This window comes from Pocillopora damicornis, chromosome 8 (genome assembly GCF_964200805.1).
Source record: "Pocillopora damicornis chromosome 8, jaPocDami1.2, whole genome shotgun sequence".
Taxonomy (NCBI): domain Eukaryota; kingdom Metazoa; phylum Cnidaria; class Anthozoa; order Scleractinia; family Pocilloporidae; genus Pocillopora; species Pocillopora damicornis.
The window spans coordinates 22,062,730-22,076,659 of NC_142677.1; the positions used below are offsets into that span (position 1 = coordinate 22,062,730).

A 13,930-nucleotide genomic window follows, 5' to 3' on the forward strand; every position below is an offset into this window, starting at 1 on the left:
ATGGAGTGGCGACGACCGCCCCGAATCGACGGAGTTGAACACGATGGTGGTAGCATTCCCAAATCAGACATTTTTCTCCTGAAATTATTATTTCCATCTTTTTCAGTGGCCCTCATTCTACTTGGAGTGGGTCTAGATTCCTGTTGCTCAATAGCTCTTTGACGCGAGCGTTCTTGAAAAGTTTTAAAACCATTTCGGTCTATAGCATCGGGTTTCTGGAATCCCGCAAAGGTTGGCTCCACAATTTTAACCTTCTGACCTTCCTCATCTCCGTTTTTCTCGTCGCGTTTTTTGATATCGCTTCGAGTACCGAGAATTTTACAATCATCGAGTAACTGCTTACGCAGTGTCATCATCTCTTGATCAATTTTATCCAGTTGCACTCTCTTTGCGCTATTTATCCTGTTAATCTGTAGCTTGAGTTTTTTCTCTTCTTTAGCATTCGTCTGCATTATCTGCCCAATCTCGGAAGTCCATCGGGGTTCCATTTTAAAATTGAACATAGCCCGCACTTTTTGTGAGCTGATCATGGTCGGACAAACTCACTCTCTTATACAATATCTGCATGACTTTTGCTCGTCTGCAACAAGCGGTGAGGTAATGCGAGGTCATCCCATGAGGAAAGAGATAATAGAACGACAACAAAGAAGCTTCTCATGATAGCCTACTTGATGACTTTATTGTAAACAGAACAATAAAAGTTCATTTGATGTGTTGAGCTATCTTAGTCAAGAGAAGATTAATGTCAGATCACTGAATTTTAGGAGACTATTGTGATAAAGAGCGTGAATATGGTAAACGCCTTTTGACTTGACTTGGTACGTTTACCATCAAACTGATCTAACTTTGTCTTAAGAAAAAAATTGTTGACTTCATTTGTCAAGTTTGATACGTAGGCGAGGTCTCATGAGAAAATCAGTATAGTTTGAGACAGACAATTGAAGTAATAACACATTAGAAAATCACTCTTGTGTCTTTAGTGACCATTGAAATCAAAGAGGCAATGTCACTCTAGTGTGTACTCTCAAATACGTCTAAAAGTCCGAGCCGTTCATAAGTAATTAAATGCTGTTTGAAAAAATCAGTAAAACATTAGTTACAAACGTAAATTTCGCAGGTTACACGTGAAGGTAATCCTTCCAAAGCTGTAAGAGAACAAAGCTTGTTGCATAAGCCGTGTAATTATCAAATTTTCTTTGTGTCGCAAATTTGCAGCACTACACGTTCGGCACGTAACGGAATCATGGGTAGCTTTTTGAAAGTTGCAAGAACTTTCCGTTCATGCGCGACGTAATAATCTGCTTTCCTGTAAAAAAATTGAACAATGCAAGTCAAAGAAAGACACTTCCTCTGTAATTGTTTTTTGATACCAACTGGATGTCAAATAAAACGTGTACTTGCTCGCTTTTGGTTTCACAACTTATTAATGGTAATAATAAGATCAGGTTGAGTAATATTTGTCCGTGGCGAGCCTGTGGCGAGACTCGAGAAATTAAACGATCTGCTCGTCTCTGACAAATCACGACGATATTGTGTGCTAACCAAGTTCAGTGATTATTTTATCAATAGATCACCAGGTAAAATTGTCATTTCTTTTTCGGACGTACTCTATGACTCTATGTACTCTGGGAAGCTATCTCTAAATTATCTACCGACTTTTCAACTGAACATGCATTATCGATCATATGACCCGTCCGGCACCGCACACGCAATCTTAGAATGGAGGGCTGGACTGGTCGACTTGAGTCTGACGTGAGCCGCGCCAGTCCGTAGAAAGCCGTCTGGTTTCGCACTACGACGGCTTTGTTGCAAAGAAAAAAATTAAATCAAATGCGAAATGGGGAAATATTTCGCGTTTTTCGATGAATTGTGAGGTTTTTGTTCTGACTAGAAAAAACAATGGAAAAGTTTTAATTGTGGGATCTTTTTAGTGTTTGTCCCTTGGGTCCGGCTATTGCGTCCTATTTGAGGTTGATGACCTCCGTGGCCCAAGGTCATGATGTACAGACCGAGCGCGCTCGGTCTGTACTTCATGACATCAGGCCAAACACTTTCCATTCCTTCTCGACCAACCTCAGCAACTAAATACATATTAGTTGCTGCAGAACAAGCTTAAATGCATTACGCATGCGCATACCATGTATCTTTCCGGTAGTTATTTATAGTTATTGGAGGTCATTTGTTGAGTTCTTTACCGAGCGAAAATGAAGGAAACATCATCGAACGATTTTCACGGAATGGAAAAATTTTATATGAATATCTAAATATTTGGATTTTATTCTGTAAATTAATCGATGACTCTAATTAGTTAAGAAGAAGTCTATAAATGAAAGAGCAAAGTTGAAAAGTGCGGTTGCTCACGGAATTCAGTAATTATGTCCATTGACCACCATGTATTTAAAGAGGTCAACTTTTAAGCCCTAACGAACGATCCATGCATTAACGTTTATTTCAAACGGATCTCAACGCAGACGGCCATGTTCGAGCAATCGACAAGGGTCAGTAAATGTTCACAATTAAAACTCTATGTTCTTTGTTGTTAGGGGTCACGGAACTTAATCAACATTCAGCACCGTGCGTTATTGTTTCTCGGTTATTGATGTATATATATATATATATTTTTTTTAAACCCAAAAGTTAGAATTGTGGTTCGTATTTGATATATGCTACAAAAAGTACTCTCGAAAAATGAAGGTGAAGAAGTACCATGCGTAAGAGGAATGAAAATTATAATTTTAGTTTTTTCTTTCCATTTTATTTTCGACTGTATAATAGTGAAAACTACTAGTTTTGAACATTCAGTCGATAGGCCCTTATACATGGTGCTAGCATAACTTTTGGCATAATTTGGAAAAAAACGAGCATAAATTTTGCCCTTTTTATAAAAGAAGCATCGCTAGCTAAGATAATGAGCATATTTTAAGTATTTTTTTTAAAGGGAACATTACTAGATTCATTACTTGTTTGGTGTTTAACACTGATTATTTCCAAGTTTAGTCCATGGCTCGGTCTATTTTCAATTGTGTAATGTCTTGGAGGAAGAAGGTTATCGCTCTACTAAGTTGTTCGTGGGCACTCCGGACTAGGCACAGCGGAATCAGAAGAAAAGACTGCGTCGATTTCTTAGGCAACAAAATGGCGTCGAAAAGAAACATGACATGAACATCATATATTCAGACACATTAATTCACCTCTTCTAGTCTGGAATTAAGTGCAGTAGTTACTTGGCTACCTCCTCCCATACATAGGCGGCGATGCCACTATGTTACGGGAATGAGTGAGTGATGGTAAGTAGCAACAGAATTCCACTCTTGATCCAATTTGACCCTATGTTTCCCGGTGCTTCTTATTGTCTTTTTTTCGGATTATCTTCTTAGTGCGACATTCGTGCCCAGTACACACTCAATCAACTTCGAAGAGAGAGCATTCATTATCGTTTGACGTATGCCCAAGAATGCCGCCAAATTTGGGAAACAAGCAAGGTTCGAAGTATACCAGGGTGGGAATGAATTTTGATTTTAGACACTTGTGTCCGAATTTCGATTTTGGACATTAGTGCATTTCCGATTTTCGATTATGGACATTAATTTTTTATTCGAAACATTAGTGTCCGATTTTTTATTTCGGACACCAGTGAACACCTCTGGACTCTTTTCATCCTTATCCGAGAAGATTAGAGTGTCTTTCCATTTGCAGATTTCGTAGCGAAGGCAGCACATTCCCCAGTTACTTTAAGACCCTGAGTGTTGGTGCGGCCAAGGTCTTAAACCCACGACCTCCCGCACGGCATTCTGGCGCTCTACAACATGAGCTAACCAGGCAGCGGTTGTGTGGAATATGTGGGACGCGACAGGTTTTCTGTTTTGCATATGGAAAAAAAGAGTCTTCTGCAGCGCTGCCTTCTAGCATCATCATACAACCTTTAGTTCTTTTCAATGCTATAAAAATAAAAATTGTGCTACATCAGTAGCCACATGCACTGTATACAGTCATAAACTGCTTATTTTTATTAAAGAAGGCTAGGGCCATATGAAGAAAATATCTCAGAAACAATTTCCTCCCTGCGCGCACCCCCTTCCCCCGCCTCAATCATCCCGTTCTTTGATATTTGAATACCTTCATTGACTTCTGGCGTTCTGGGACTCTCTGCACGGGACAGCTCTGGGACTGCGTATGTTTCGATTCCAGACCTCTCTCTAAAAAGCTATGCAAAATGGCGGCTTCACCGGCCACCGGAGTAGTGTAAGACAATTCGTTTTTGCTTGCTGTGTTCCTAAATGTCCACCCTTATCTTTTAAAGATTTGATACATAGGAATTATTTCAGTCTGAGAAACACTTTATTTTGTTCCTGATGTTCAACAGGCGTCCGAAAACACAACGTGGAAGGCGGGCAGTCGAACAGCGTGCGCCGAAGATTGTTGAAAACACTAAAACTGCTTTGTTCTTGCGTGGTGGCAGGACAAGTGAGATTGTGACTCAAGCCATGAAAGATCTGGTGAGTCAGTGGAAGCATGGGTTCTGAGTGATCTGACGAAAGTGTTAATTAGTAAGGCTGTGTGTGGTGAGCTGGATTGGGATGAAGCAAATTTTTCTAAATTTGTCACGTGGGAATGTGTATTTATCTAATACGGAAGATCTGATCACCAACTTTCTCTGTTTTACATTTCGTTGTAAATTGCATAACAGAGTTTGGTGTCATATCAACGTAACTCACGATACTCTCGAGCTGGTAATCCTTTTTCTATTCTCAAAACCTGTTGGCCAGATGATTTTTTAAATATAATTTTGCAACAGAAGCTGTATATTTGTGACTTCTGGGACTCTTAAATCCATGGTACTTTCAAATTAATTTAATGAGACGCGTCATCGACTTTTGGACTAACTAGTTACTACGTTGTGTGTTTTTTACATGTGTCGGGAGGCTAAGAAGATCGAGGCATGAATGAGTGGCAGGGTATTCTGCAGCTTAGCCCAGACGTACATAATTCCATTACTGATGATGAACCCTCTATTTTTCTCTTTCTTTTCAGTGTTTACTGAAAAAACCCAACTCAGTCATGTTTCAAAGGTAAAATATTTCTTGATCAATCTCATTCTTATGATGTTTTGTGACTGTAAATTTCCTGTGAAATTTCACATTGTTTGGTTTGTTTGTAGTAACTTGTGTAGTATTTCCTTTGTGTTTGGGAAACCATGTAAATCACCAGGCACATGGGCCAGTCCTGGCTTATTTGTTATTTGTTTTGATTAATAATTATTGTGCAATATCAATTTCTTTCAACTTTTATTGTTTACAGGAAAAATATCATGCGACCATTTGAAGATCACACTTCACTTGTAAGTGCAATGCAGAAAGAATTTCTCTTTTGTACTTGTATTACACTTTCTTTTCTGGTATGTTATATACCTAGGCATTCTATTTATTTGAGGGAAGATTAAGCAAAGTGAAAGAGCTCAATATTTCAGACAAAATTTATTCATTTTGCCATAAAAATCTATATTTTACATTGAAACAGGTGATTGAAAAAAATCACAACCATGAAACATTATTTTGACTCGGATATATATCTGTAAGATTATACTTAAGCCATGGGATTTGAAAATCTTATGCATAGGGTCACTCACAAATCAAAGTGATGTGGTATGGTGATTGTTAATAGTTCAAAATCCTGTAATTTCAATTTTCACCATTCCAAGTTGAATTACAGATATTTTGTGTAGCATATTCAAGTATTGTTAATATTCATGGTTAAAAAAAATATTATTTTGATTACAATAACTTTGATATAGGTATGCTTGATATGTTGTCAATAAGATCCAAGCCTCTGCCTCAGCTTGGTGGTGGGTTGATAAAGGGCAAGATGTTTTCTCTTGCAAAGGTTCACTAAGGATACTTAACTTATCTTTTAGGAATTCTTTAGTGTTAAGAATGATGCAGCCTTATTTCTCTTTGGGTCTCATTCCAAGAAGAGGCCTCACAATCTGGTCATAGGTAGGTTTCATTATTTAATCAGATTTCAAGCTAATTATCTTAACTCTTCCACTCTCAAGATCTCTTAGTAATTCTCCTTACTTTCTACCAAAGATTGATTAATTTTAATTCTGAGAATTTAGTAGTGGATCAAGTTATAATCTCCTAATTGATATTTTGCTATATTCTGCTTAGCATTGTATTAATATTTTAAGGAGAATGTATGTCTTGGTCACTACTGGGAGTAAAATGATTATGTCAACTCATTGTACTGATCTACCATAATTCAAATGTTAAAAAAAAAAAATAACTACCACAAGATAAGTCCTTGATGTGTTTATTCACAATGGTTTTGATTTAACAAAGGATTTGTCACCTTTCAGGTCGCTGTTTTGATGGCCATATCTTGGACATGATTGAGTTAGGAATTGACAAGTTTGTGTCACTAAGTCAATTTAAGGTAAGATGGATATTATTTGTTGCCTACAAGATTCAGTATGCATGTTGAGTCTATCATTGAAATGCGAAAATATAAGGGAGTTATTAAAATGAACTGTTGATATCAAGCGCATGAGTCAGATACCTTATTACCCAAAACTTTCTTGTAGGGGGGCTCCAAACAAAATATCTGGGATTGTATCATGTTAACACAAGACTTCTGTTCTGAATTTAAACTTACTTTTCAGATTCAGAAGTGTTCAGTTGGTACCAAGCCTTGTTTGCTATTTTCTGGACAAGAATTTGAAAATGATGTTGTTTACAAACGCCTGAAAAGTATCCTCATAGGTTTGTTTCCCCCTTTTTTCACTGAACTGCAAAGCTGATAGTGAAGCATGTTGTTTGTGAGTCAGAGGCCATATTGAATGGCCAAAATTTAGGTGACAGGCTATGCTCTCATAATTTACAAACATTGTTTATTTTAATTTTAGTTGTAATCATATGGCATTCAGATTAGTAACCCCAAGTTAAAAAGTGTTTTGGCTTCACAATTTTTTTTGTAAGAGTAAAATATCACCCTTTGTCTTTTTAGCAGGCTAAACTTCAGTTCTTTTCCTTAACCCTTTAACTCCCAAGATCTGATTGTTAATTCTCCCCTCTAGCTGACACACATTTCCTTGTAAATTAATTATGAGAATTTGGTGTTAGGTCAAGGTTACAACTTCTATGTACTAAATTTGAGTATTCTCATTATCTGTTTCCTGGATAACTTATGTATACTATGGGGAGAAATTACATGTTAATCACTTTTTGGAGTTGAAGGTTCCCTTTTCTTTTTTTTCTTTTCTTTTTCTTTTCTTTTTCTTTTCTTTTTCTTTTTTTTTTCTTTTTTTTTTTTTTTTTCGGGGAAGGAGTTAAGAGATACTCAAGACTGGAAAATGTGACTTAACAGTCAAGTTATGGAATGTCCAAACATTCAGATCAAAACCTTTTGCCTGACAGAAATGAATTGGAAATAGTAATTCATTCCAATGTCAGTTACTTTGGGTATTGACTCAAGAGAAGCTGCAATAAACATGTGACACTGCAAACAGTGTATGTGGACATTTTATTCATTTGTCAGCTGCCTTTCATCTTCAGATTTCTACAGAGGACCAGTAATAGAGAAAGTCAGATTACAGGGACTTGAGCATGTGTTGCAATTTACAGCAGTGGATGGGAAAATTTATCTGAGAAGCTACAGGTATAAAAAAATATTTAAACAATTGCATATTTTAAGTTGTGTTTGAGATATTTAAGGATGCTTCTCTGGTGATAATATTAATAATATCTAATGAAAAAGTAATTCAAGGTGTGAAAATGGTTTTGTTGTAATGGAGACTGATTTCATCTACATCTGTACTGAAACTGACAGATATAATTTTGTCCCAGATCTAATGATCTTAGTGGACTTGTTGGATTGGTGGGATTGCTGAAATATATATTATGCAATGACATTTTTATAGAAAATTTATTAGTATAATATTATAAAATTACCCTCTGGTTACATGCTGGCAGCCAAACAATTTTCACAGAATTTCCATCAAAAATTCTTTTTAATTTTTTGACAGTATCAGATCTTGTTCAGAAATTTCAAGCAATCCTAAGAACTAAAAAAAAATTATATGCTAATGTGGTATTGTTCTTCAATATACTAATCAGTTCATAGTTTTCCGTTTTTCTATGTCAAGGTGACTTCAATAAGATGTAAATATTTTGTTTTTCAGGGTATTGCTGAAGAAATCAGGAAGTCGCACTCCACGTATTGAGGTTGAAGAGATGGGCCCTTCTCTTGATCTGGTTCTTAGAAGAACGCACTTAGCATCAGATGACTTAATGAAGGCTGCAACGAAAGTACCTAAAGTAGTAAAGGTCAGTGTTACTTTTACAGTGGTAGGGTCACTCTTTTTAAGTAAGGAAATCAAAGAACATTTTTGTTTGAAATTTTTGGAAATGACTGGTTTTCTTTGTGAGCCAGGCAACATTTTTGCTAGTAATGTTTTGGTGATGGTGATTCACATGTGCACATGCACAATACTAGCAATTCATTTTTCAGGAATGTGTCTTTTTATACAATCAAGAATGAATTTCAGATTTTCAGAGTGCACAGTATAAAAAATTACTGGTATATTAGTAGACATGTCAAAACTTCAGTGTTAACTGCCTTGTAGAGTAATTAGTGTGGGACTTTGGGTCCAGAGGTTGAGGTTGCAGACCTGGCCAGGTCAATGTGTTGTGTTCTTGTGCAAAACACTTTACCTTCACAATGCCTCTCTTCATCCAGGAGTATAAATGCAGGGGTTTCAAAACAAACTGGCAACTGTTGGAATTCCACTGGCTACTTGATAATATTTTGCTGGTCAATGTGGTTTAAATAATTAACATTTGGCCCTTAATAATCTTTTCACAGTCACCTACTTTTGCAGAGTCTGATATCCACTACAAAACATTTTGAAACCCCCGAAACAGGTTCTGACAAATTGTCAGGAAAGTATGTTAACATTTCTGATTCCTTTCCAGCCCAAGAAAGTAAAGAATGTCTCATATGATGCATTTGGTACCAAGGAAGGAAAAGTACACATGCAAAGGCAAGATTACTCTAAATTACAAACCAGGAAAATGAAAGGACTCAAAAGACAATTGAATACAAAAGGAAAACCACAGGATAAAGTTAAAAGGAAAAAAACAGGCTGACAATGTGAATTAAATTTATTTCCACTCGACTTTACCATTATTCTCAAGGTAGACATTTTAATCACTATTTGTGGATCAATAATTATCAACAAGATTTACAGTAGGTATTGGACTCAAATAATATCAGTAAAGCCCAGTTTATATTACAAAATTCAATGTTAAACAACAGACCTCTGCACAAGGCACTGGGGAATATAATGTAGGGTTTGTGAGTTTATTCCCCAGAACCTGGCAGCGACATGTTTTGTTTTATGTTGAATGGTAAAATATAAAAGTTAAGTCTTACTGTTGTCTGTAAATCATCATGTTTGTAAGTTCTTGTCTTGTTTCTGAAACCATCTATGTAAAAAGGAGTGGAGTTGCATTTTGACAGGACATGAATACTCATTGTAGACAAAAATTATTATGGGAATGAAAAGAACTTGGATGATGTTTAGTGCACTTCCATCAAATGCTCAAATCCAACACTTGAATATAAAACTCCACAGAAGGTGCTGCAGTTTTTTTGGTCTATTTTCTTCTCTGCCCTCCCTCACCCAACCCCCTGATTGTGAAAAAGTTTTTTTTTATGTGCAGGTGAATCACAGAATCCTAACTTTGTTTGATAATAGTTTCTTTGTCAGAGTCGTGTGTGTGAACCACATTTACCGCCATTATGAACTGAACAAGGAATGCACCCCTAAGCTCTGTTTGCATTACATTTTTCTTCAAGCCCAGCCACTTTCTTATCAATTCATGTAATCTAGGGACTACCAACACCAACATGAATGCTACAAGTCTGTAAGTTAATGACTGTAGAGTGTTCACCCTCATTAAATAAAGTTATTTATACATTTATTGTTGATTTCTGGTGGTTACTCTTTTGATCCAAGTGCTGTGGGATACGTTCCTGGTTAAAAAACTTTCCAGTCGGTATCTTTACATGAGCTTTTCTCAGCCATTCTTAAGGAAAAGGCATAAGGGCTATAATTTAGTTCTTAAATCTGATCTATGCAGAGTTCACAAACATGATCTTCTTCCCTGTGAGCTTTAACCTTCCTGTTTTCACCAACACCAACATGAATGCCTTGGTAGCTGCTCCCAAGTTTAACAAATCTCTAAGATCCTGTTCAACCATGACAGGTTCATGTTGCACTGAAATCAAGGAAGAGAAGATTAAAGCCTGATATTTACTTTAAGACATTTATGGCCAAGGCTAAGAAACAGAGTGTGTAAAAAGGGTCTAGACTGGTGTCTGTATTAGTATTCCCAACTCAAGTAAAACCAGACTGTCCTAAAAACTTTTGGAAAAGTTTCCTTGACAAAATTTCCTCAACAGTGAAGGCAAAAGGAAACAAGGCCCCTCCTCTAAAAACCATCAAGGGAGTTTTTGAAAAATGTTATTTATCAAGGACAAAGCCCTCCAGGGTGTGTGATTGACTCAACAAAGACACATGCAGAGGAAAGAAACTATTCCAAAGTAATTATTTTGCCACAGAATACTTGCTAAAGACACAGGGAGTAAATCTTGAATTTTTTTCCCTTGTGAAAATGGTGTTGGTAGAAAATAATATGTTTTCATTATATGTATACCACTTAGGACTCAGCCATATTAAAAAGGAAAAAAAACATTCAATAAATTGATCATAAAGCTTCCACTAAGACCATGCTGTGTAATTACAGTTACAAGAATTACAACACATTAGAAATTGTTGCAGTCTATTGTGAATTTTTATAGATAAATGAATGTTTAATCATTTGTCTCACAAAGTAAGAGTCAGGCTAATCAATTGTGTGTTGATTGTGATGTTTTGACTGCTATACTGCTAGTCTTTGTCAGGCCACAAAGAGAAAGGTTATGTGTTGTTGGTTTGTTGTTGCTGGTATATTACAATCCTTATTATAACAAATGACAAACAATTAAATGTTCTTTTACCAATTACTAAGTTAAAACATTTTTTGTAATGAGTTGAAATGGAAAATTAATGCCTCTTATGTTACCTTGATTGCCACCGGCCAAAAATCCATTTATTGTATGGAGATGCTGATTGATGCATTCTAAGGTAAACTGATTGGCTACGTACACTGGTAAGGAACTGTACTCTTGTTCACTAAGAGGCTGTACAAATACAGCCAAATGGTTGCTTTGAATAGGAGCTGCTATGTCATCTGTCAAATTAAGAATGAAAATCTTATGTTGTTTGAATATCCCGACATTATCTAGAAAGGGTTTCATTAGGAAATAACCCTCTGAGCTCCCCCCAAATTGTCCTAGTTTTGCAGTATGGTCTGGTTTTGCTCTTCAGTTGGTTGTTACTGGCAGGAAGAACCTCTCCGCACATCCTTTAGGTTTGTCATGCAATCTTTACTCTCAGGTGAGGAGGGGAACAGAAGTGAGTGAAAAGCATAAATAATGGCTGCAAACTAAAAAAAAGTTAATTAAGGTTCTAACAGCTGTACCCAAGGCTTCCCTTACACTTTAGTTAGGTATGTGACTTCCCCTTCTATGTCTCCTTTGAATGCGCAACACAGACAGACACTATGAAGAAAATGTTGAGTTGAGACAAGATCTGAGCAAGTTGGTGGGTAATGAGGCAACATTTTACCTTAAAAATAATCACGTAACAGCTTATATCTTACCTGGCTTCAGGAGCTGAACAGATGTAATGTCAGGGGGAGGTGGGAGACTATCCAAACTAAAGGACAATTCAAGCCCAACAACAGGAGATTCCTTTCCTGTGGGCACAATTGTCTTGAATCCTGGAGTACCCATGATAGGTGGAGCTGGTAGATCTGGATATTCTTGTCCCTTTGACAAACCAGGTGGAGTTACTGCCACAAGGTCCGCGTGCTTAAGCATTGGTGTGACTGTGACAGGCTGTGGTGGTACACGGAAACCCTGTGGTGTTGAATTGATGCTGACTGGAGATTCTGTGGATTCAACCAATAGTCTTGGTTTTATCATGGGTGTGTTGGTTTGTGGAGCTTCAGGTGTTGAACAGGACATCATTTCTGTATCTGTTAGTACTTTATCCTTGGTATCATGTGATCTTTGTGGAGTGACCTCAATCATTTTGGTGAACGTCACTGGTGGTTCCGGAGTTTTAAGAATATCTTCAACATTATCTGTAAAAAGTCAATTTGGTGTATATAATTAGATAAGACACTAAGAATCACTTTTTATTTCTTACAATGGCTATCTCAGGCCTATCTGAGCAATACCATACATACATTGAAAAGAGCACATTCCCTTCAAAAATGTAATTAAAGGTTTTCATCTACAACAGGGAATAGAGATGAATTTAACGTCTGTTTTACTGGTTTTAGAATATAAGCAAGCTAGCTTGACTGCTTAAACCTTTGAGTGAATGGCATCTCATTTTTCCTTACAATATCACCCCTGAATCTCACATTAAGGTCATGAGAATAAAGGAAATGATCAACTTAAAAAGCTTCTGATTGTTCAAAAAATTTCCTTGTCAACACCCTTGGGAGTGTATAGAGAACACCATGGAGTTATGCATGCAGGAGTTCAAGTGTAAAGGTTAAAGTGTTTCATGTGCATTTTAGTGTTCTGAATTGAACAAAAAGAATCAGCTACTTGAGTCTTGTCAACATTTGCTACCTTTGCTACTGATCTGATCAGGCTGGTTTGTTTCCATGGGAATACTCTCCTCAGTATCAGAAGTTTTCTCAAATGTCACATCATCTCCACTATCAGATTGCTCAGAGCTTACAGCAGTATCCACAGCAACACTGAATCAGAAAATTTAGTGTCTGTTAAGCAATCATGAACCAAAAAAAGCATGGTCTCTTCAACAAAATTTTTATTTATGGGGGGAGGGGGCTAAGGGCAGGGGTGGGGAGGGGGCTAAGGGCAGGGGTGGGGAGGGTCACTGAACACTTACTTTTAAACTGAATCCAAGCAAGGCAGTGAAAAGGTGTTATTACTTAACAATAAATGTAATCTGTTAAAGTCCTTCCCACTTGGCTTACCTTCCATTGCCTCCAGGAAGACTTGTGCCAACTTTGGTCAGATCAGGTAAATTTCCTGAAAGAACACATTTCCGGTGAGCCTCTACCTATAGCTAGTTGAGAAATTTAATGTTGCCTCTATTTTAAATGACTTACCCATGGATTTGGTATATCCATATTTCACCAAGTGATCCTCAAGTTCATTTATCTGTTCTTTCGTCTGACTTACGATCCTTGAACAGGCTGAGATGAACTCTTCAAATGTACATTGTTGGTGTGAATCTTCAATTTTAGCGTTAATTTCTTTCTGCACAGATGAGAAAATAAGAAAAGAAAAATGAAAGAAACAGTTTCCGTATGTTGTTTTCACAGTCCACAAAATAGATCTTGGGTAAAATTTCCGCACAGCCCCATACTACATTATGCATCCAGTTCTTGGATAGAGAAAACAATGACAAAAAAATACATTTCCACTGGGAAAACAGATTTGTTTTACTGTAGTATGGAGCTGTGCGGAAATTTTACTGTACTTTTCTTTGTTTATCACTTAGAAGCGGATTTGAAAATAATCTTCCACATTTCCGACGCGATCACGATGTATAATTTTTGGAAGGAGTTACCCAGAGTTATATTACCTTCAGATCCTTAACTTCCGCTAAAGTTTCACGTAGTAACAGACAGGCTCGATTTTCATCATAGGTAGTTACTTCAGAATTCTCTAAGGCCTCTTTTAATCCGTTAGTCTCCCTATCCACCGAGAAAGCAAGCTTTCGGAGACGATTAAAAAACTCGTTACAAGAAGTCATCTTGTTTTTCAGCATCGAAATCTCCCG

The 13,930-nt window shown here is 36.9% G+C and overlaps 2 protein-coding genes across 2 annotated transcripts; one reads left to right on the forward strand and one right to left on the reverse strand.

Moving 5' to 3' along the window:
• The first annotated feature begins 4,102 nt into the window (after positions 1–4,102).
• LOC113678920 (ribosome production factor 2 homolog) lies at positions 4,103–9,978 on the forward strand. Its single transcript, XM_027195837.2, has 10 exons — positions 4,103–4,242; positions 4,364–4,496; positions 5,032–5,069; positions 5,299–5,338; positions 5,912–5,993; positions 6,356–6,432; positions 6,659–6,758; positions 7,551–7,653; positions 8,177–8,321; positions 8,970–9,978. The coding sequence occupies exons 1-10, from the start codon at positions 4,214–4,216 to the stop codon at positions 9,141–9,143; spliced, it is 921 nt and encodes a 306-aa protein (XP_027051638.2). The 5' UTR covers positions 4,103–4,213; the 3' UTR covers positions 9,144–9,978.
• LOC113678877 (uncharacterized) lies at positions 9,141–13,930 on the reverse strand. Its single transcript, XM_089214827.1, has 7 exons — positions 13,733–13,930; positions 13,254–13,404; positions 13,119–13,173; positions 12,748–12,878; positions 11,763–12,248; positions 11,124–11,291; positions 9,141–10,277 (listed from the first exon to the last, which is right to left on the reverse strand). The coding sequence occupies exons 1-7, from the start codon at positions 13,916–13,918 to the stop codon at positions 10,132–10,134; spliced, it is 1,323 nt and encodes a 440-aa protein (XP_089070953.1). The 5' UTR covers positions 13,919–13,930; the 3' UTR covers positions 9,141–10,131.